At 40.3% G+C, this 24,989-nt stretch overlaps 1 protein-coding gene across 9 annotated transcripts in view; it reads right to left on the reverse strand.

Moving 5' to 3' along the window:
- FGGY (FGGY carbohydrate kinase domain containing) overlaps positions 1-24,989 on the reverse strand; it is a 472,286-nt gene that overhangs the window by 380,903 nt on the left and 66,394 nt on the right. For 8 of the 9 annotated variants that reach the window (XM_037827091.1, XM_037827085.1, XM_037827086.1 and 5 more), the window contains one exon: positions 4,992-5,080. The exons of the other annotated variant lie outside the window; for it this stretch is intronic. In XM_037827091.1, the coding sequence (XP_037683019.1) occupies positions 4,992-5,080 (89 nt within the window). The remainder of the gene's footprint in view (positions 1-4,991; positions 5,081-24,989) is intronic. 9 annotated transcript variants of the gene reach the window in all.

Consider the following 24,989-nt stretch of genomic DNA (forward strand, 5'->3'; position numbering starts at 1 on the left):
ATGTAAGAGAGCTGGTCATCAATGTCTTTTGGGCAAGCAGCAAAAATAAGTGAACTAAGAATAGATGAATCTCCCATGGAGATGAATTCAAAATAATCTATGTAGATACTCCAACCTCAAGGAGGTGAAGCATAACTCCCGACTCCTTAAGAGTGGGCCCAGGATAGACCCTTTCTTCCAAAGAGTACAGCATGGAAAGGGGTGCAAAAAAAGTAACTTTACAGTGGAGAAACCTGACAAACACCACCTCAGCCAGGTGATCAATGTCAACATCAACAGGGATTAAGTTAGGTGACAGTATGTACACTGGATATGATGCATTGAGAATGACACTTCACCTCTGTGGTCTTCCTCCCAAAAACACATCACCCCATTCTGATCATGAGAAAAACATCAGGCAAATCCCAATTGAGGGACATTTTAAAAATATCTGACCAGTACTCCTCGAAACTTTCAAGGTCATCAAAAACAAGGAAAGCCTGAGAAACTGTAACAGCCAAGAGGAGCCTAAAGAGATGTGATGACTAAATGTAGTATGGTATTCTGATATCCTGATGGAATCTGGAGCAGAAAAAGGACATCAGATAGAAACTATGGAAATATGAAAAGAAAAATAGACCAGTAAATAATAATGCATCAATATTCGTTCATTACCATGACAATCGAACCATACTAACATAATACATTAATAATAAGGGAAACTGAGTGTGGGGTATATGTGAACTCTGTACTATCTTTGCAACTATTCTGTAAATCTAAAACTGTTGTAGAATGAAAAGTTCATTTAAAAAAATAAGTGAACTTAACAGGATACAATTGTAGTAATTATAGAATATTGCCAACACTTGATAACCTAGAAGAAATTTCTCTCTGATCTCAGGGCTACAAAGAGTTCTACTTCTCCTAAACCACTGTCAGGTTTGTATCTGTCATTCAGCTTACCTTGATCATGGTCCATCTTTGTATTGGCCATTGGGAAGCTTGGAAACAAATCTTCGGCCTATGACTACTAGTAATTAACTCTTAGCTTTATCTTAGTCATTCTACTAATATTTTCATTCTGATTTCATTATATTTTTTATCTGTTTTTATCTTATATTACTAGTCACCTCAAATCTCTTCAGAAGGAGACTTTCTATTTACAAGTAGCTTTAAGTCTGATTACATAAAATTTTATTATTCAAATTTTTATTATTCCCATTTCTCATGTTACCAAAATTCTGGACAGTTCTTCACACTCAACAGTCAAGATTGTGGAAAATTATTAAAACATTCTGCTTCAGTACTTGCAATTGCAAAATGGTAAAAACACTACCTGCTTTACCCATGGTTGTGAAGGCAAAGGAGTCAGCATTTTTTAATATATCTAGCACAGGGAAAGAGAAGATTCAATAATGTCAAACACTATTATTATCACTAGCAATAACAAAAATAGCAATAATTGTCATTAATATAATGAAAAGAATGGAGCTAAATTACAAATCAAACATAGGCCAGGTGATTTTCTCAGTGGCCCAGATAAACAAGAGTAGCTGCCATATTTTGAAGGAGTAAACAACAGCTAAAGCGAGAGGGTAAAATCACCAAGAAGGGAAGGAGAAGAAAAGAGAGAAGGGAAAAAAGAGGAGGAGGAGGAGGAGAGTCATGGCCAAAAGTAAGTTAGAAAGCATTAAGACAAGGTGAAAGCTTTAAGACAAGGTGAAATCCAATCACTTGTTAGCCTTGACTCCAATAGAACACAAAAAAAGGAAAAGAAAAACAAACACAAACAAAACACCTCCCAGCCTTTTTAACACGAGCACTCACTAACCCAAAGCCTCCCAAACAATCACATAGAAGAGCCAAATAAACACCAAATCTGAACCTCTCCTTGACCCAGACGATGCCAAGTTCAGTTGTAATGCCCAAAGTTTTTTTTTTGTTTTTTTTTTGGGGGGGGGGGGGGCATTGACACATTCAAATTCTGACTTTTGACTCCCTTATTCTAGAAGAGAGGACAATAGGGATTTTTTATCAAAAGAATCATTTATTGAGTAAATACTAGGTGCTATACGTTTTATCAATAGTACCTCTCACTCTCTCAACATCCCTAGAAGGGCTTACACATGAGGAACTGAGGTCAGGAAGGTAAATAATTTGCTCATGGTTTGCACAGACAGGACATGCTAGAAACATTGAACTCAGATCAGTCTAACTAGGACTATGCCAGAAACTTTGCATCAACTCTGCCAAAACTGACTGAGAAAAGGAACTGAATAGAATAGCAAATTCCTTTAAATTTTTTTCAGCATGCTGTTGGAAGATTTCTATCTGCTACCTCACTTAATCCATACAGCAACCCCACAGACTAGGCATTGTCATCATCCTCATTTGAAAACTGAGAAAGCTAGGAGTGGTGACTTGTTTCACCCTGATCACGCAGGCTGAGCTAGAGAAGGGAGAAAGAATTGGGAAACTGAGGAAACAACTGAAGAGAAAGACAGATTAAGATGTAGGCGTCCCAGGGAGAGGGCATTCACCTTAGCGAGAGGAACTGCGTGCTCTGGTGTCCAAGGTCCTCAGGCTCAGCTCTGCAAGAGGGAAATGGTAAAGGAAGAAAACAGCAGAGGACTCTGAAGGTGCTTACAAGTGTGTGTGTTGGGGGGGCAGGTTGTAAATGTGTCCTAATGAAAACAGAATGAATCATGAGCATCTCAACCCATAATAAATGGCAGTGATTACTGGACAGCCAATAAATCATTTATGAGCATTAAACTTTCTGCTTTCTCAGGGTTTGAGATTATCACAGGCAGGGATCAAAGCCCCCAATAATGTTCTGATAGGTCAACAAGAAGCTCTGCATTTTTAAATTCACCAAATTCATTAGGCCCTTTAAAATAATTCCAATCTCCCACAGGTTTGAAGCACCTTAGTGCCACATATTACTTGCATCTATGTTTTGTTAGACAATATTGTGTCCAATCATATAACCACCTGGGGCACTTGTCAAACATACAAATTCCCAGGTCTCCCCTGGAGATTCTCATTCAGTAGGTTTAAACTGGAGCCCTGGGAATCTGTGTGTTTAATAAATAATTCAGAAGATTTCCTATAATCAAGGTAGTTTGGAAAAAATTGCTTTACTATAATTGTTACAATAACCTTGCAAGGTAGGCATGATGATCCCCATTTTACAGATAAGGAGAGTGAAACTCAAAGCAGTGAAGGGACATGCTTTAGATCATACAACTAGTGTGTGCAGAATAGAGAACTACAAGTCACACTGCAACATCAGAGTGCATAAACATGCCACTACATTTAAATCTATCTAAGCCAGAGTTAGCTTCAAAAAGCCCACTCCTTGGTGTCTTAAAATAGCATTAGATACCAGGGAATGAGGGTGTATAATATCCAGAGCCATCAGAAAGAACCACGAAAGAAGTCAAAACACTGGGTTTAAGAATACCTGGGAAAAATAAGGATAGTAAGGTCCTCTTCCATCTCTAGTTTCATTATTGAGTCCTCAAGGCTTACAGGGCAATCAGGTATTGCCTATAAACACAACTATTGGCATGGTTTTGATTTAGGTATATTTGTCTAAAATGATCAAACCTAGCAAATTTTAAGTAATAATTCCATTTCTTTCACTATTACACAAAGGTAGGAAAAACCTAGAGAAAAGACCTTCAAGAAATAATTTTGGACAATTAACATCACACCGAAAGAAGAATTGCCCAAGATGAGACACTCACTCAAACAATGCCTTGCCCACCAGTGCTAACAGTGTAACGGTGACCAATTACCTAATTACAAGTTCTGGTATAAAGTTCAGACCACTCCTCCAGAGCCTTCACCTCCAGAGAGGGGTGAGTACCTGAGGCCTGCTGAGGCCATTTTTATGCCCACGTGATCTTTACCCTGAGACCTTTGACTAATGATCATTTAACTGGCGGGGGAGGGGTTCTTAATCAGCATGAAGAATGAGGTGCTTGTGAAACACATCCTCTACTATCTACTTTCTGGCAGTCCCTGCTGCTGAAACATCACACCCTTATCAACTCCCTGCAAGAAAAGGTCCAAACACTTCAAAATGAGACAGAAGGAACACAGTGAAAATAGTACTCCTATTCCCAGCTTCCCCCGAGTTTAAATAAGAAGGAAAATGGGGAAGATTTAATCCTCTCTGAATGAGCTGACATTAAGATACAGCATGTGCTTCCAAAATATATGTATCTTGGAATCTGGGAAGTGATCCTCTTCTTCACAGTTCTGTCGATCCAGATTCTAAATCATTTTCAAGATGAGAAGACCACCAAATCTGGTGCCTTTCCTGAAATCTCAGGTAAAGATGACCACAGACCTACCATACTTAGATATTTCAGATCCAACCTCTCTCTGTATACCCCTGCACACATCACTCAGTTAATTATAGTGTTTGCAACTTCACACTCAAATGAGTATTTTTTTAAAAGTCTCTGTAATGTAGCACATACCTTATTTATAACATTTATAATTGATTGAAAAATAGTTGTTGTCTGTACCATACATATCCCTACTATCTGCGATGACTTGGGTACACATACATAAAAAGCAAAATAAGTTCATAACACATCCATCCAGTAAAAATCAGCTTCCTTGAAAGATCACACATATGTATATCTCCTGTCTTAACTGCAGAGGCCCCAATTTTTTTTTTTTCCTTTTATGCACCTTGTAAAGAGTGCCTTTGCAAAAGCAGTCACATTTCACTTTGGAATTTTCACATGTCCTTCAAATGTGTCCAATTCTAATGAATGGTCTTCACCTTGGATACCCAAATTCCAGGCCTCATAGGAGCAATGGTGTTTGGGCATGTGCAGTGGAGGTGGAAGATGGCTTCAAGATGTTTCAAGTATGCAAAATCACATACAGATGTACAAACAGTATGTCCAGTCAAAGAGAGTTAAGAAAGCAATACATATACAACCGAGAATGGATGAGCACAAATAAAGCCCAACTTGTAATTAACATACCGTGCTGCGACACCTGTTGCCTTCCACGATAAGAAATCGGGGAGATCAAAGAAATGTCCCGCCTTATCCCAGCAAGTCTCTCTCAAGTTCTGCCAAATTAAATATATATTAGAATCAATTATGGGTTTTTTTTTCCTACCCCTCTCCTCCTTCATAATGTTTTAAAATTTTCAAAACAAAGGAATGGCCAACAATGCCCATTAAAACATCTGTTCAGGGACTGAGAGGTGGAAGGTGAGGGGGAAGGGATGATACGAAAGCAATACCCATATAGGAAAGAAAAACTGACAAATGATTATTGGTTTTTCCAAAAATGACTATAATTTCCCTTTTATCACCCCTTGCCAACCTGGATGGAGAGCAGGGGGTGGGGGGACATGCCCACTTTGTGCAGGTATGCATTTCATCTCCCCAGTGAGAGATAAGAGGATACACTTCAAGACATATAATAAGATTTCAAGGCTAAGCAGCTGTGAGCTGGGAAAACCACAATAAGAAATTACCCCATGAAACTGAATAGTCCTGCCATATAAAATTCTCCTCAGGCCAACTGGTTCTAAAGTCAATAGAAAAGATGTTTCCTCAAACAACTTCCCATCTAAGCCAAAGACAATGGCCATATCAAGCTATTCTCGTAAAATTTTGAAAGATTTGTTTCTTCCAGTTTCTTCCATATGCTAAATGGCCACATTTTTTCTTGCCTCTGGGCTTTTTCTTTCCTCTGTCACCTATCTGGAACATTCATTCCTCACCCACCATCCTCTTCCCTCCCAGGATCCAAGTCTCCCTCCCCTTTTGGTTACTGCCTATCCACCCTTCCTGAGGAAACTTTCTAGGAAGCCTAGGTCTTAGGTTTGGCTGCCATACAATTCATACCACCTTTTACTTAAGCCTACAGTTACTTGTGTAATGTCTGTCTTTCCTTCTAGACTGTAAGATCCATGAGGTCAAGGACCTTACAGTCCTGTTCACCATGATACCTGTGCTGGTGTGAATGTATCATGTCCCCCAGAAAAGGCCATATTCTTTGATGTAATCTTGTGTGGGCAGACATATCGGTGTTGATTAGATTGTAATTCTTAGAGTGTTTCTGTGGAGATGTGCCCCACGTAACTGTGCATGATGACTCTGATTGGATAATTTCCAGGGAGGTGTTATCCCACCCATTCAGGGTGGGTCTAAATTAAATCACTGGAGCTATATAAATGAGCTGGCAAACAGAAGGAACTCAGTGCAGCTGTGAGTGACATTTTGAAGAGCAACTGAGAGTGACATTTTGGAGAGAAGCTGAAGCCTAGAAAGGAACATCCCAGGAGAAAGCCATTTTGAAACCAGAACTTTGGACAAGTCACCAGCCATGTGCCTGCCTTCCCAGCTAACAGAGGTTTCCAGACGCCATTGGCCATCCTCCAGTGAAGGTACCTGATTGTTGATGAGTTACCTTGGACACTCTATAGCCTTAAGACTGTAACTTTGTAACCAAATAAACCCCCTTTATAAAAGCCAGTCAATCTCTGGTGTTTTGCATTCTGGCAGCATTAGCAAACTAGAACAATATCCTTCGAGTAGCCCCTCTGCTCCCCACACAAAGGGGTGGGCCCTCAACTGCCAGAAGGTCTCCATAACTCCAGCCACTTACCACATTTCACCGGACCAGGGATAGCCATGTGATCTAACCAAGCCAATCAGATTCCTTCTCCCAGAAATGCAGACTCAGGACCTGATTGGAGCCATTTAACCTCTGCCTATGCATGGAATCAGAGGTGAGACAAATCTGGTAACTGTGAAGTGGCCATTTTTGGCCAGTACATAGAGAAGCAGAACTTCATAAAGAGAAGAATAAAGCAGGCATATCCAGCCACAAAAAAGACTTTCATCCGGGCAACTTTCCAGGTCCTGATCTCAATTACTACCTCCCCAAGAGGCTACAAGTAATGGAAATTTATCAAAAGCACAAGGATGTGTTTCAGAACCCAAGGGCAACAATACACCAGTACATATTAGACACTCAATAAATACACACTGACTAAACAAACATCTCAGTTTCACCTTCCAATCCCTCTCAGGTGAGGAGTACTTCAGAGTTTATAAAGGGCTTACACATTAGAATTACCCTGAAGCCCTGGGTGCTACTACATCCATTTTACAGCTATACAAATACGCCTTAACCCACATTCACCCTCAAGTTCTATTACTTCTTCCTGTTTCAGATACAGCTTCCATACAACTACTATATGAACACAGACATCTATAACCAACATAAAAAGTATTACCCCAGGTACAGGGGTAATTAAAACAGCAACAACTTCAAAAGGGTTCAGATGTAAAAGGCAGCACCTGAAGCCCATTCTCGGTTCTTGTTGCTTGTTTTCTAAGTATTTGGGTGAGAGCTTACATCTAAGAAGGGACCTGTCCTACACTTCTCTCTGAATACCCATACTTCTTAACATTAAACAAACCGTAACTTAAAAGTTTACTAAATAGGTCTAACACAGCTATCAACCACTATCATCTTTATGCACTAACAGGTCACAATCAGAAAATGGCAGCCTTCGAAATAACATGAGTCAAATTAACAGGATGCCTTTTGGATAGTACCCAAAATTGATTTCTGTGTGCTTTGTGGTTTCAGCAATCTTGGCAGTCAAGGAGGAGAAAAGGAAGCCTTCTTCTAAGGTTTCCAAAATCCAAGACCAATCACCAGAAATGAACCATCAAACCAACCCACTGCAGCAACAACCAGTGCTTCAAGCCAAAGCTGAGCAACCTTCCCAAGCCCAGACAACTGATTCTGTTAGACCTTGTATAGGGTCATTAAAGGGATTGCATAATGAGAGCTTCCAGTCTGTGGCCATGTAGACAGCCACTGTGGACAATGGAACTCAAGTAGAATGTCTCAAACAAAACTTCAGGCTTCTTGCAAAAAGAAATACAGTGGAGGCAGGGCAGGAGTGGGAGTGGCAAGAGATCTAGGGAGCATCTTCTTTTTGAGACCACACCAGCTTCATCAAAGTCAGAGACCCCAACCCAACCTCTCTGTAGGATGAGGAAACAGAAACAGAATGTTTTTAGAAGAATGAGGTATCCTTAAGAAAGCAAACAATCTCAGAGCAGAAGATAACCAATATTCTCTGCGTTCACTATAAAATCCAAGTCTACAAATTAGCCCCCCAAGAAAAGGGGGAGGAATTTACCTGGATGAGAGGGAACGTCTCCAGAAGCCTGGCCCCTTATGTTAAGATGCTGACAGAACATCCATGAGGATCCCAGCTGTTCTTACACTGAGCTACATGATTAACAAGAGCTTTGTCATTAGATGTCAGATGAGCCAATAACATATTAGACTGCTGGATGAATTTTTAATTTAGTTCTAGGGAAAAATCTCTCTGCTCCTTTCTCTCCCCTGTTGATCCAGTCCCAACTGAGGGCCTCAATCTTACTGAATTATTTCTACTCTTACAAGGACTGGGCCTGCATCAAGACACAGTTATCGTTCACTTACACCTAGCCACAGTTCACAATACTACTCTCACGTGCCTCATCTCAGGGCAGTTCAGAGATGAATAAGTGATATACAACACTCCCATATTAAGGATGTAGAACATCCTTAATGGGACAAGGGCTTAGCCCAAAGTCACAAGAGGCTTCCAACTCTAAAGTGAGTGTCCTTTCATCCCACCAGTGACCACTCTAAGGTTCCCAGGCTTTCCTGAGGCTGAGGGTTTTGGCCTTTTGGAAGTGTCATGATGTAAGCTATTGCCTTATAAAGAAAAAACAAACAAGAGCCCATACAAACACATTTTTTATACAACTTCAAAAAGTTCAGAGACTTCGATTTCCATCCTGGGCAACTCACTTAACTTCTATGAACCTAAAACCTTCTACACACAAATGGTGTAGGGGTTAGAGAGAGCCAGAGCAGATCCTGAACACATGACAACTTGAGTTGTATTTCATTATGTAACTGCTGAGACCAGCTCAAACTAGGAGCTCTCTGTGCTGAATGAGTTAATGCTTTCTATCTACCAGTTACCAAGCAACTAACAAAAACTAGTCTTTTCAAGAGAAAAAGAAATCAGTCATAATTTTGGGTGTATGACCTGGCACTTAAAGCTTCTACATTCCAATAACAATTCTTCGAGTTAAGTAATCTTCCAGGCTTAAGAGCAACCAAAAGGAAGAACTTTTTTTTTTAGAACTTGAAGAAATAGCATTTGTTGGGAGGAGGCTACTCCTCAAAGCTCACCCCGAGGGTTTCCACAGAGGGTGGAGGTAGGATAGTACATCCAAGATTCAAGGCCAGACACAGCCACCCCACCAGTCTTAAGGCAAAGAGAAGTAGCTTTCCCCCTTTCCGTCCTACTTAAGTGTCCAGGGAAGCTGTGAGGTCTCTGCCGGCTTCCAGACACCCAGGGAACTTGCAGAGAAAGTGAGGCAGACACTGCAACATATGTCAAGAGATGCCAGAGTCTAGGAACAGCAAGAGAAACTAGGAATGAGCAGTTAAAAAAGGATCACCCATGTATTCTGTTCTTAATTGCAAAAGCATTCTATCTGGGCTTTTGTGCAGTGAATGAACAGGAGAGAACAGAGCTCACTGATTCCCCACTCAATAAACGATCCTGCCTGAACATTCCAAGTACTCACAGTGTTGTTTTCCAGCACAACTACTCATGAAAAAGCAAAACTTTATCATCATTCTGTGTACAAGATTCCAAATTAGGGCACAGGCTGCTATCCCAGAGAAGAAAGATGTTTCAGGAAGAAACTTAATCCTTAATCTCATTCTTAAAAGAAAAATGCAGCTGAATCCCTGACCAGAAATTTCCGAGAATGAATGAAACAACTGTATGTTTCAAACTTCCATCCACAGAGAAAAACACGGAACATGCAAACACTGGAAATAATTCAAGTCAGATAGGCAGATAAGCTGAGAAATTTGTGCTAGTAGAGGCATTTTTTCAAAACCTCAAAACTTACTATCACATTTCTTTGTTTAAAATAGTTCAATAGCACCTCAATTCCTTAGAATGACTTTCGGGACACTTCATCTGGCTCCAACTTGACCATTATCATTATTATGATGACTTTCTGGGCTCATCTCCCATTACCCCTATCCTAGCACTCTCCATTCCTCTCTCACCTAATTTCTTTTACTTCCCCTAATGCATTATGCTCTTTTATATTTCCATGCCTCTGTTTATGCTGGTGCCTCTACTGAATTGACTTTCCCGTCTTCTCCCCTTATCTAACTCCAACCTGTGATTCCAGATCCAGCTCAAATGTCACCTTTTCTGTGAATCCCTTCATCCCTCTCTATTACCACTTAGCATGTACCATCCTAATTACATGGTCATGCGCCTAAATCCATCACAAAATGACAAACTTCTGGAGGGTAAAAGCCAAGTCTAACACATGAAAAAAATGCCAGAAGTTTCAGGAGTATAAGGAAATTTAAAGTCAGGCTGTTTTAAAGGAAAATTACAATGGAACAGGAGAAAGACATGTGCAAAGGAAAAGGTAATTAACATGATGATGTATGACAATAATGTAATGAATCTGGTACCAAGGTTTGGTGAGTCAGCCTCATAACTTTATTGTAATATTTTGTATGTGGCCATATATCTGCCTCTAATGAGTAATCACAGACAAGGTTCAAAGAAGGGAAAAGGCTTTGGAGCTGCGGTGGCTAGAAAAGGCTTCAGGGGAGAGAGATTTGAGCTGAAGCCTAACAGTCAAGTAGAATAAATATCTATGCTACTGTTGAGAAGACACCCAAGAAACAAAAATCTAAATTGTCAAGATAGATTACCCCCATTAGAGAAGGATTTGTTTCACTGTACCATCATATAATTTATTTATAAAATGAAATAACTCCATCGTATAATTTAAATTATTTAATTTTCAAAAACTGCATTTATATGCACCTCCCCCACCACCTCCCCTGAGACCACTGTTGTACAGATAGTCAACTTTTAATCCCCTCTAGAGTTGACTTCCCAACCATAAAAATGTTCTCATTGTCATGAAAACTGGTTGGCTGACTTGGCTCAGGAGTGTAATACCATTACATGCATTTGGAAAACAAGATTGTGGTATGTGGGGTACAAGAGCTTTGGAGGCAGGCAGATCTGAGTTTGATTACTATCCTCACCACTTCCTAGTTGTGTAGCTTGAGGCAAATTACTTAATTTCTCTAAGTCCCAGTTTCCTCATTACTAGCATCCACCTCATAGGATGTTGTGAGAATTAAATGAAATAATTTAATGTACCTGATAAATCAACAAGCTTCATATTTTTCAAAGCACTTTGACACACATGATCTCATCTGATCTGTATAATTCTTTGAGGAAAAGAAAGCAAGACATTATAAACCTCACCTTGGAGATTAAGAAACTGAAGCCCAGAGAGGAACTATGACTGTCCCAAGGTTACACAACAAGTAAATGGCAAGAAAGACTAAAATTTGGATCTCTAATGCACAGCACAGTGGTGGTCCAGGCATCTGCCACCCTAAAGCATAATAAAATGCAGAAGAGCCAGGAGGAAAGGAGAGAGATGCCATGTTGACATCGATAATGCAATTCCTTGTGGGTGGTAGTGTTTGTGGAAGAAGAGAGAGCCAGCGGAGGAGGGAGAGAGGGAGTCCTGACACGTAGAGGATTTGGGATGGGTAAGAAAGATGTGGAGTAGATACAAACAAAAAAAGATTTGGACAGGTGGAATGTTGAGGAAGGTTTCCTTACAACCACAATCTGTCCAATTACATAACCCAAAAAAACACGTTCTTAACCTTAATCCGCATTCCTGTGGGTGTGAACCCATTATAAATAGGACCTTCAGAAGATGTTATTTTTAGTTAAGGTGTGGCCAACTGAATCAGAGTGGGCCTTAATCCATTATAACTGGAGTCCCAATAAGGAGAACTTGGAAGTCACAGAGGCCAGAAAGGAGAAGACATTGTCATGTCACAGGATGCAGAGATACAAGCCAAGGAACCCCAAGGATTACTGGGAGCCAGCACCAGAACACTGCAGTCTTTGGGAGAAAGTAAAACCTTGCCAATAACTGGATTTTGGACTTCTTCTAGCCTCAAACGCGTGATCCAATAAATTCCTATTGTCAAACCAAAACCAGTTTGTGGTATTGTAATAGCAACTCTGGCAAAGTAAGACAATACCTCTTTCTGGTGGATCTCTTCAGCCCTTCTCATCATTGCTTTTCTGTCTCCTTCACGAGCTCCCCTTCTTTGGTTGCCCTTTAAATGTGGCTGCTCCCCAGGGTTCCTGCCTCATCCAAATGCTCTTCTCACTGTTGGCATACTCTCTGGGCAGTCTCAATGACTCCCATGGTTCCAACAAATTACAGTTGAATAACATGCCAAATCTCAAACTCCAATTCAAACTCTTCTCTGAGACGCTTCTTCCTCTGTACCTCTAGCTCAACACATCCAAGACAGAATCTCATCTTCCTAAATGGGTTACTCCTCCTTGATTCTCTGTCAGTTGTTCCAGGTTCCCAAATAATCATCTTCTACTTCTGCTTCTCCTTTTCTCTCACTCATTACATCCAATCACCTTTCTAATTTTAACTCCCAATTACTTCTTGACTGTTCCCAAATCTTCACCCCAACTTCACTGTCCCATTTTCAGTCTATCATATTCTACCACCTGGATTACTCCTACAACATCTATGGTATACTATAAAAGTGGCCACAATTCTTCCCCTCCCAGTATTCGTGCCCTTTGCATATGACTCTGCAGCTTTTCCCACCAAGAGGTGGAATATATTTCTACACAACCTGAATCGAGGCTGGCCTTACGACATGCTCTGACAAATGGAATCAAGCAGAAGTGTCACTGTGCTACTTCTGAGTTGAAGCCTCAAAGGATTTTGCTTTCTCTTCTTGGAATGTGGTGCCACCATGTCAGGATGCTCAGACTAGCCCCCTGGTGGATGAGGGAACATGTGGAGCAGAGATAAACTAACACAGCCAAAGAGTTACAGATGTGAGAGAGCTGAGCAAAGCCAAGATCAGCAAACCCTACCCAGCAGCTCTCCACAGACTCCTGAACAAGCTGAGCAGAGACCAGAAAAGCCATCTATCTGAGCCTATCCCATATTTCAAACCTGCTTAATTGCAAAGTAAATAAATGACTGTTTCTTTAAGCTATTAAGTTTTGGGGTACTTTGTTACACAGCAAAGTGAACTGATACAGCCTTCTACCTTTCAAGTCAATCCTTTCCTCATCAATCCCCAACCTCTATACAGCCAATTAGGGTAGAATAAACTACATAAAATGTATCTGACAATATAAATAAATAAATAATTAGTTGAATAAGTATTTGGTATCCTCTATTTGTAAGGTACTATGCTCAGTGCTAGGGAAATGAGTAAAGAAGAGACACAGCCCCACCCACAGGGAGTTTTCCATCTAGTATGCTGCTTCGGTTTGCTAAAGCTGTCAGAATGCAATATATCAGAAATGGGTTGGTTTTTACATTGGGGATTTATTATTTACAAATTTACAGTATTAAGGCCAAGAAAACGTACAAATTAAGTCATGAAAAGGAAGATACCTTCTCTGCAGATAGGGTGCTGACATGTGGGACACCTCTGTCACATGGGAAGGCACATGGCCAGCATCTGCTGGTCCTCTCCTGGATTTTGTTGCTTTCAGATTCTGGCTTCAGTGGCTCTTTCAGCTTCTGTGTGTCCTTGCTTGCTTCTCTGGGTTTTTCTCTCTCAGCTCTCTCTGGGTGTTTCTCTCTCTGAGCTCTCCGGCTTTTTTCCTATCCTTTACCCTCCCGTAAAGGACTCCAGTAAAGGATTAAGACCCATCTTGAACTGGGTGAGTTACATCTCAACTGAAACAACTTAAAAGGTTCCATCCATAACAGAGCCACACCTATGGGAATGGAATTAAAGAACATGGCTTTTTCTGGGGTACCCAAAAGCTTCAAACTATCACATGTGCTTTACACCCTTCAAAAGCTTTCTACTACCTTTGTGGTTAAAGATCAAATTCATTATCATGGCATGTATGACCCATACCTTACTTTCTAGCTTCATCTCTTGTATGCCCTGAGATACTACACTATAATTACTCACATATATTATTCTTTTATCACCACTATATCTTTATTCATATTGACTCAACTCAGGTGTTATCCCTTCCATGAGATTTTCCCTGACTCCCCTAAACTGAATTAGGTGCTATGCTCCCATAATAATCAGTGAATATCCCTATTGCTGAACTTTCCATCATGTGTTTATGTATCTGTCTACCTCACTAGATTAAAAGGTATGGACTCTGATTTTTTAATGCAATTTTATTGAATTATGTTCACATACCATACAGTCATCCAACGTGTACCACCAGTTGTTCACCACATCATCATATAGTTGTGCATTCATCACTACAATCAATTTTCTGAACATTTTCATTACTCCATGAAATAAAAATAAAAGTAAAAAAGAACACCCTAAACATATTATACTCCTTCCCCGACCCCCCCCATTATTAATTTACTTTTTGTCCTCCTTTTTTCTACTCATCTGTCCATACATCGGATAAAGGAAGTGTGGGCTACAAAGTTCTCATAATCACAGTCATCCCATATAAGCTATATAGTAATACGATCGTCTTCAAGAATCAAGGATACTGGACTGCAGTTCATAAGGGCTTCATAAGGGCAAGCCCCAAGATTGAGGAATTGGCCTACAACAATGGTATTCCCTAATGCTTGCAAGAATATCAAGAATTCCCCAGGTGGGGAAGTTTAATATTTCTAATTTTTCCCCAGTCCCTCAAGGGGGTTTTGCAAATACTTTTTTTATTCTCTGCCCGAATTACTCTGGCGTGTATCAGGGTTTCATGCTAACCTGCACAAACCAACCAGATCTCACTGCCTATTCAAGGTTCCATGTAATTATGATGTTTATGTAAACTGACCATACAAGTTACATTATATAGCATGCAACAAGAAACATAGATTTTCCACCAAATAAACATCTCATCCTTAGCTCTCACACAGAATTGGAAGTTTTAAAACACAGTCAATATCATCCTTTTCCCTTTAGTCTGGTTTAGCTTAGTCCTAACCAATTCCATTTTGCTCATATCTCTAAAGTCTGATCTCTTTTTCAGCTTCTTTAACATTTGCTGTATGGGGTAATGCTGACATTCATAGCTACCAAACTCTAGCTCTGAGTCTCAGCTGTCACACAGATACCTGAAGTTACAGGGACCAACCAGATTATACAAAAACAGTTCATCATCTCAGGATTTACAAATAACTGTTACAACTCATGAATAGATGTGACTGCTATAAGAGCTTACAATCTAGGAACCTTTACCATAAGTCTTCTCCTGACAATCTATGCTTTCAGATTCAATTCTCAGTGTTTGCACACTATAGTTAGTCCACATTAGTGAGGAGTTATAATGTTTATCTTTTTGATTCTGGCTTATTTCACTCAACATACTGTTCTCAAGGTACATTCACCTAGTTGCATACCTCAGACTTCATTTCTTCTTGCCACCACTCAATATTTCATTGTATGCATACACCACAGTTCAACATTCCACTTATCGGTCGATGTACCCTTGGGTCACCTCCATCCATTGCATCATGAATACTGCCACCAGTGTGCAAAGTCCACTCATGTCCCTGCTCTCAGTTCTTCCAAGTATATACTCAATAACAGGGTTGCAGGACCATATGGCAATCCCACAGTTAGCTTCCCTCCAGATACTTCCCTACCAACAGTGAATAGGTATATCCCCCTCTCCACATTTTCTCCAGCACTTGTATTCCTCTGTTTATTTTTAAACAGTTTTATTCAAACACCATCCCAGTATAATCACATAATTATGCATTCACCACCACAATCTATATGAGGATATTTCTATTTCTTCTGCAAAGAAAGAGGAAAAGGAGAGAAAAAATGAAGAATAAAAATATAAAGGACATTAAAAAGACATAAGAAAAAGAAAAATAAAATAAATAAGATACAATGAAAAGGTCAGACAACACCACCACCAAGAATCACGTATCACTCCCTTATATCCCCCTCTTACAGACATTTAGCTTTGGTATATTGCCTTTGTAACAGTTAATGGAAGCAACTTACAATGTCACCATTAACTACAGACTCTAGTTTGCATTGATTGTATTTTCCCCTATACCATCCAATATTCAATACCTTCCAATGTTGACATTCACTTCTTCTCCCTCTTTTAAAAACATTCTTAAATTTATACATTTAATCACCATCATTGACCACTCTAGGATTCACTAAATTATACACTCAGTCTTTATCTTCTATCTTTCCTTCTGGTGTAACACATGCCCTTAGCCTTCCACTTTCAAACATATTCACAGTCATCTTTGTTCAGAGTACTTACAGTATTGTGCTACCATCACACAATATTATGCTATCCATTTCTGAATCTATACAATCAATCCTGTTGAACCTTATGTACTCTTACACATCAAATGCCCATTTTCTAACTTCTATTTCCTGACAACCTGTGTTCTCAACTTTAACTCCCAAATTTCGCTCATCAATGTTAGTTCATATTAGTGATTCCATAGAGTATCCATCCTTTAGTTTCTGGCTAATTTCACTCAATGTAATGTCTACTGTCTACCTTTTTGTCTTTTGGATTTTATATGTCATATCTTATTTTTATTTTTTCACTCTCTCTTTTTACTCTTACTGACAGTCTTCATTTCTACTTTCTTCTCCAAACCTCTCTCTCCCATCTTTTCCTATCTGCCCATAGTGCTCCCTTTAGTATTTCTTGCAGAGCAGGTCTCTTATTCAAAAATTCTCTCAGTGTCTGCTTGTCTAAAAATATTTTAAACTCTCCCTCATTTCTGAAGGACAGTTTTGCTGGATATAGAATTCTTGGTTGGCAATTTTTCTCTTTCAGTATCTTAAATATATCATGCCACTGCCTTCTCACCTCCATGGTTTCTACTGAGAAATCTGCACAGAGTCTTATCAAGTTTCCTTTGCATGTGATAGATTGCTTTTCTCTTGCTGTTTTCAGAATTTTCTCTTTGTCTTTGACATTTGATAATCTGATTCTTATGTGTCTTGGAGTAAGTCTATTTGGATGTATTCTGTTTGGGATATGCTGTGCTTCCTGGATCTGCAATTTTATGTCTTTCATAAAGATTTGAAATTTTCAGTGATTATTTCCTCCATTATTCTTTCTGCCCTCCTTCCCTTCTCTTCTCCTTCTGGGACACCCATGGCACATATATTCATATGCTTCGTGTTATCATTTAATTCCCAGAGACCCTGCTCACATTTTTCCATTCTTTTCCCTATCTGCTCTTTTGTGTGTAGGATTTCAGATATTCTGCCCCCTAGTTCCTGAATCCTTTCTTCTGCCTCTTCAAATCTGCTGTTGTATGTCTCCACTGTTTTTCATCTCTTCTATTGTGCCTTTCATTCCCATAAGTTCTGCCAATTGTTTTCTCAAACTTTCAAATTCTTCCTTATGTTCACCCCATGTCTTCTTTATATCCTTCATCTCTTTTGCCATATCTTCCCTCAACTCGTTGACTTGATTGTTTAATTGATTTAGCATATCTGTTTGAGGATCTTTAATTAGTTGTTTCAACTCTGTATCTCATTTGAAGTGTAAGTTTGTTCCTTTGACTGGATCATATCTTCATTTTTCTCTAGTGTGATTCATAATTTTTGTTGTCTAGATATCTGGTTTCCTTGATTATCCTCAGTGAGATTTTCCCAGACCAGACAGGCCCAGGTCTCAGGAAGAGGGTGTAATCAGTAAAAGGTTTCCCTGAGGATGAGACCCAGCAAATTGTCTGACTTTCCTGTGAGGCCTCTAGACTCTGTGTTTTCCTATCCAATCCAGCAGGTGGCACCTGTCAGCCCACAGCTCCCCACTGGTGTAAAGAGGTGTACTGCCTTTAATTCTCAGTAGTCCCTGTCCCTGCCAAGGGCTGAGAGTGTTAGAAGCCAAGCTTAAGCTATTTCTGTTGTTTTCTTTCACCACCCCCAGGCCCTAGGGGCTGAGTTCTCTGAGAGAGGGCAGGCATTTGTACTGGGCCCTGCCTCCCCTTTTCTTAGGGAAGATAAGCCCTTTAGGGATTCATCTCCTATACTTGATTTCTATCTTTGACTCTCTGACTATCTTAACTCCACCCTTGCCTGGGTCAGTGACAACTGAAAATGTCTGACGCTTTCTTTAATGAGCTACGTAGAGTGAGAGAAAAAAAGGAAAAAAGAAATCCCCTATTCAGAGCCAGTCCCCAATCCCTCAGTTACCAGTCAAGAACCAGAGTTCGTGCCCAGTTCTATGTGCCCATTTTCTTGGGTGTATTAGGGTTCTCTAGGGAAACAGAATCAACAAGAGATATTTATAAACATAAGATTTTATAGAAGTGTCTCATGCAGCTGTGGGTATGCACAAGTCCAAATTCCATAGCGCAGGCAGCAAACTGGCAACTCCAATGAAGATGTTTGATGAACTCCTCCAGCAGCAAACTGGCAACTTCGATGAACATGTTCGATGAACTCCTCAGGAAACGAACTGGCAACTTTGATGAGCTCCTCAGGAAATGCTTTGCTGGTTAGCCAAAGAAGAAGTGAAGGTCCTCTATCCGTCTCACTTAAAAGTCTCCAACTGATTGGATTAAATCCAGCTGACTGAATTCTCTCATTGTGGAAAACATGCCCTTCACTGATGTAATCAGTCACAGCTGCAACCAATTGACTGATGATTTAATAAACCAGCCTTCTGGTTTATTAATCAGCCACAAATGTCCTTACAGTAACAGTTACGCCAGTGCTTGCTTGACCAGACACCTGGACACCATCACCTGGCCAAGTTGACGCATGAACCTAATCATCACATTGGGATACAGCGACTTTCCAGTATTCTGATCTCAGCCAATTCCAAAAGCCTCTGTTTTTATTTATTTCTGTATTTTTTTTTTCCATCAGCCCCACCTCCTCTCTGCCGGGAGAAACCTCTAGGTTCCTCTCATATTTGTTCCAGGTTTATCTGTGCTCATAGCTTATATTCAGTAGTCCAAATTCATTAATTAAAACCACAAATGGAGCTTGGTTGAACTACCTTCCCTTCCTCCTAGTAAACTGCTTCTTTTTCCCACAGGGAAGTCTTACAAATCAACCTGCCATGCCAGTGAGGGAGGGGCACCAGCTCTGCAGTTTGGGGAGCTTTACTTACAGTTCTTATGCTGTAATCTCAGCCATTCCACCCATTCCAGACTGGTGTACAATGTTTGTCAGGTCACAGATATCCCCCAACAGTTGTTCCAGACTATTTACTAGTTGTTTCTAGCTACAAGCTAGTTGTTCCAGAGGACTAACTAAATTCCACACCTCTCTATGCCACCATCTTGCCTTGCCTCTCAGGACTGTGATTTTTAAAGTTTCTATTTGTAGAACCTAGCATTGTACATTGCGTCTGATACATAGATGTTGTGTAAAATTATCTGAATGAATAAATAAAGGAATGAATGAGCAGAGATACGGAAACTAAATAAGAGTTCATGGAAATGAAAATAAGGAATGAATGGATAAATGAATGAGATTGTGAATATGAACACTCCTAGTTTCTTTTTTTTTTTTTTCATTCAAGTTAATGGCTTTTCATAGTCTGTTTCAGGAGCAGAGACACATTCTAGCCAAGCCAGACTACCAGGAAGATAAATTTGTCTACTCACGGTGAGCAGGTCTTTTGGAGAAGTTTCATTTTAATTGGAAAATGGATTCATTCACTTCCTGGCTTGGACTCCTGGGTCAGTGCATAACCATGCTGAATGGCTGCCAAGCTCTGTTGGAGAGGGGCTGTGGCGGGAAATGTGCTCCATTAAATGTCAAGTGTTTTGGGATATCTGAGGACAACCTAGTTTCAGTTCCAGGATGGCAGGCTCACATGGATGCCCCTTCCTCCTTCTTCACTGGATGTCCATCAACCCAAACTTTACTTATCCCTAAACCATAAAGGATGGGTGCACTTTACTGCTCCAACTGGCATTTCTTTTTGTCTTTTTTGGGTATGTATATCCTTAACTTGCTTATTTATACCACTGCTGTGGAGTTCCATTGTCATTTCCTACAGGGTACAGACAAGGGCCACAACTGAGAAATTCCTTCAACAACTCAACTAATAGCATAAGATCAGCACTTTGTAACTCTTTCAGAACTCTTCTAGAAACATTTCTTGCATCGTCTGTCAAGAGGCCTTGTGGAGGATACTGGACTCTATAAGGTTTATTTACGATCAGGTTCCAGGCATCCTCTTTAGTCTCAACTCTCAACATCTTCCACCTATCAGCACCACCACAGTCCCCATTTCTCCAAAAAGACTGACCCAATGGCAGTTCTCCTAATACAATATGCTACTCTACACTGAATTGCCTTTCACATTCTGTTCCCTCTATTATAGGCAACACAGCATAACAGCTACAAGCATAGGCTCCAGAGCCAGACTGTAAAGGTGCATAACCTGGCTCTGATACACTTCATATCTGGCTCTAATACTTGAGCAAGATTCTTAACTTCCTGTGTTTCAATTTCTTCATCCTTTAATAATTACTGAGGACAATAATAGTGTCTATTCCATAAGGTTGTTGAGAAATCAAATAAGGTAATATATGTAACATGTATAGAGCAGTCCCTAGCTAGTAGTAAGCACTTCTTAACCAATTATTTTTATTACTACATAGAATAGCAGTTCAACCGTATCTTTCCATCTCCAGGAAGAAGCAGATGTTTTGGAGTCTGACAACTTAGTTCAAACCTTAGTTCTCTTACTTATTAGTTCTGCCTTTTGGCCATTAGTCACGTAATGTTACTTTTTTCATTTATAGCAATGTTTAACTCATAGTATTGTTGGCTGAATTCAATTCATTGAGATTATGTATGTTAATGTGCCCAGACTGGCACACTTCCAGTAAATATTAGTTTCTTCCACAATTATATGTGGGCCTACCTATCTCCCCTACTAGACTCTTGGCTCTTTTAGGCAGAGATTATAATTCATTCATCTGTATCCCTAGAGTTAACATCAAATAACTATTTCTCAAATGAAATAGTGATTGACTATGCATCAATTTGCCCACCAGCAAGGTTTGTGGCCAGCTGTCTTCTAGGTGTGATGGCGGACTATGAAAGGCAAGAATATCCTGGTCCCAACCTGCTTTTATCAGCTAGGTGGAACAAAGAATCTGTGTACATAAAACAGTGAGGAGGGATGTATGAAATAATATACAGTAATGTCAAGTTCTAAAATACCTGATTTAGAAACTAAGAATTCTGAATGATCATGAAGAAAAGACATTGCTGCGGGTAGGAGGTAGAGGAAAGGTATTATGTAGGAGGTGGTATCTGCTCTGAGTTTTGAGGCAAGGCAAATACCAAGAAAGGTGGAGAGGAGGGCAGGCCAGGCTGGACAACTACCTAAGCAAAAATGCAAAAAGAATCAACTGCATCCATGGGCCACTGGGAAGGAACCTGGAGAAGGTCAGTCTAAGAGATTCGTGCTGAGCTGCAGTAAGAGGTAAATGTGGACTTGTATTATACACTCAGGTCAGAGGCTAATGGGAACTACAATCATTGTTGAACAGAGGGTGATCTGTGAACACAGTTTTAGGAAGGTTAGGACAACAACAACCTGCTCAGCAGCCTGGAGAGAAATATGAAGCAAAAAGACTGGTTTCCAATATACATTTCTGACACAAAGGGAGGAGACAGGGCAAAGAGAACGGAAGAAAGAAGGAAAAATGGATGCAAAAGAGGAGATGAGCAAGAAAGAAGACGAAGCAAGAAGAATCAAGCAAAAGAGGAGAAAGGAGAAGAAAATAACAAAAAGCAAAAGATGGATAAAGAGAAAAAGGGAGGATGGGGTAAAGAGAAGACAGAGGTTAAATATGAGAAATGCATAAAATGAAAAAGACAAAAGGAAAGAAAAAGTGAAAGGCAGAATAGAGAGGTAAAAGAAAAAAAAAAAAAAAGTGTGGAAAACAACAGTAAGACCATGATAATGTCCCCGACAAGGAAAGCATCGAGAAGGAAGGGTGAGAATCAGAGCTCTGGATCTGCATGCTGACTTTCCTCTGGGTGAGTCAGGTCATGGCTGATGTCACTGGCTCTGAGTCACACGCCAACCAAAATGAGAGGAGGAAAAGGCCCTGTCTGTCATTCAGTCCCACCCTCCCAGCAAGAGGGGCTAATTTGCTGCTTTATTCTCCACAGCACTGTTTAGTCTAGTCTTGAGAAAAGTGAAATGAAGAGAACCTCTCCTTCTGCCCAGGGAGGACACAGCAGCCATGTGAGGGCAAAGAGATCACCTTCCACTAAATTTTCAAGTCCAGGACCTTGAGATGGGCAAGTCAGAAAAGGTGCAGCAAATGGCTTCTGGTTTTTCTCAGATTGTGGCTATGGCAAACTGGCTGCATCCCATGATGTTCCAAAAGGAAATTCCCATAATGAATAGCATTCAAAATACAAAAGGGACTCAAAAGATGCTTTCTGACTGACTCATTAAACTGCTTGCTCACATTCTCAGCTTAGCCATACTATATTTGAAACCCATTGAGGTCTTATCTTCTCAGGCTGCTAGACCTTTCCCCACACAATTCCAGCCAACTGGACTCTCTGTGCCTAACCCTAGTTCATCCATCAGCCACCAGACTACACTGACCTTCTCATGTCCCCTTTCCCCTAATAGAGTTGTATTTCCAGAGCACCCTGAATGTCCACTCCCATTATGCTTCATCTCCTCTGCTAGAGTATGAGCAGCTTGGGGACAGGGACTATGTATTGTTTACTGCTGAATTCCCAGCATCTACCAAAATACTTAGAATATAATAATTTTTAATAAATATTTACTGAATGAATGAATATCTTCGAATAACTCCAGCAGGAACTAAATACCACCATAATATTTTTAGGCCATTTATAAAACAAGCCCCAATTCTTACAGCCATCTTCCTAATAAATGTTTGTTGATAAAGATGATAATCCTATAAGGTACAAAAAAAAATAGAAGGGAACCTCTCTGGAAGCACTTGTTTGGGGCGTCTCAGGATGGAATTACTCCTACCCTGACTCTCCAACTCCCCTCCTCTGGCCTGAGTTGTATTTGAGTTAGAACCCCAGCTCTACCACACACTAGCTGCATGAGGCAAATCTCTATTAGCCTGCTCCCACCTGCTCAAACAGGAATAATAATACCTTCTCCACTGAATCGTTTGTAAAATTAAGAACTTGTAAGTGCCTACTCCCTCAGACAATGTGAATTTTCTTTCCCTTTATTCTTGGATTTCTTAACAACATCTAGAGTTAAGTATATGAAAAACAGGCCTCACTAATTTTCTTTCCAAAAATCAGGTTTTTTTGTCATAATCATCATCTGAAAATACACTGTGACCACCATCACGCTATACTTTCCTAAATACTTTCTGATATATAATACAGCCATCAACACCATTTGATAGACAAGAAACTAAGGCCCACAACTGAAGTGAATTGCCGAAGATCAGGCAGTTAGTAAGTGGAAAGACTGGGGTGAAACCTTGGCCACTTCAACTCCAAACCCAATACTCCTGCCCAACTGTCCAGTTGCTGCTTCCCACGACACGGGAGGTGCTCAGTAAATACTTACACAGTGATTCGTTCTCCTTCTCAGGTCCATGGGCTTGTCTCTGACCCCCAGCCAAAGCCAAGCCACATGGCTTCATGCCAAGACAACTGCAGCAGGCTTCACTCTGGCCCCTGATTCTCCTCTTCTATCTTACATTCACAGAATTTCAGGGCCATGGAGATCAGTTGTTTTCCAATGCCCAGCCATGGACTGGTGCTAGCCCATGACCAATAATTTTCACCAATTATTAGTAAAGTAGTAATAATAATGATATTGATAATGATAAAAATAAAAACATAAGTATTAATAAAATTATGAATAATTAATTGCTGAAAGGAGCGAGAGGTCTTATTTCCTAATGGCTTGTTTTGCTTTACTTGGGCATGCTCCAATATTCTATACATGGAGAATCACTGGGGGAAAATGTGTATCCCATGCCATACTTAGACCCTTTCGGCAAAGCCCTAATGAGAAACAGGCCAGAGAACACAAAGCCAATTACTCAAGCAGCTCTCTAATTCCCTCTCAATGTTCCCTAGTCTTGCATTTTTGAGCTGAAGATACTGATCACTGAGATTACAAAGCCTGCAAGCCAGACCAAAGCAGTTTTTTGAGAGGGTGTAGGCCTGGGTATTGATGGGGCCTTAGAGTTGAGATCAGACTATCTTTTACTACTGAAGTCACTCATAAGTCTTACCTAAGCCATACCCTATCCATGCAGAGGGGATTCAGAAGGACACTGGCTTCGATGGGAATCCCTGAATCACTTTAGTATTCAACCAGCAGGGTGGCCACAGCTCAACACACAGAGACAAGCCTCACATGAGGTCTTGCCTGCGGAAGTACTTCCAGGACCCCTGGGTTTGGAAGCGGTAAGAAGCTAGCTCAATCATTTATTTATCCTTTTTAACTACATGTATCTAAGGGAAAGCAAAGAGGAGGAAGAGCCAGCTCTTTAAGAGGTAGCTATAGTGCGCTGCAACACAGACAAAAGAGGGATGGATGGAACCGGTGTCACGGAGGGAACCTTAGAGCTCACCCAGTCTCAACTGTGAGTCTTGAATTGTGAGTCTAACTTTGGGTAGCTAAAATTTGGACAAATTTGAGAACTTTTTTACTCTGAGGTTCATATTTATCTTAACAATTTAGGTGAGATGGATGTGTTATCTAGGATTGGTAACTTAAATTATGGGAGCTGGCTCTCTTTACCTAGGTGGTCTCATCTGTAAAGAAGCCAAAAGACCCGTCTGATAACGACTGGAGTTTGACCAGCTAAGCTTTACAACTCCTTTTTAAATCCATTTGCTAGAGCCAGAAAGCCTGGGCTTGCATCCCAGCA

Source organism: Choloepus didactylus, chromosome 2 (assembly GCF_015220235.1).
Source record: "Choloepus didactylus isolate mChoDid1 chromosome 2, mChoDid1.pri, whole genome shotgun sequence".
NCBI classification, from domain to species: Eukaryota; Metazoa; Chordata; class Mammalia; order Pilosa; family Megalonychidae; genus Choloepus; species Choloepus didactylus.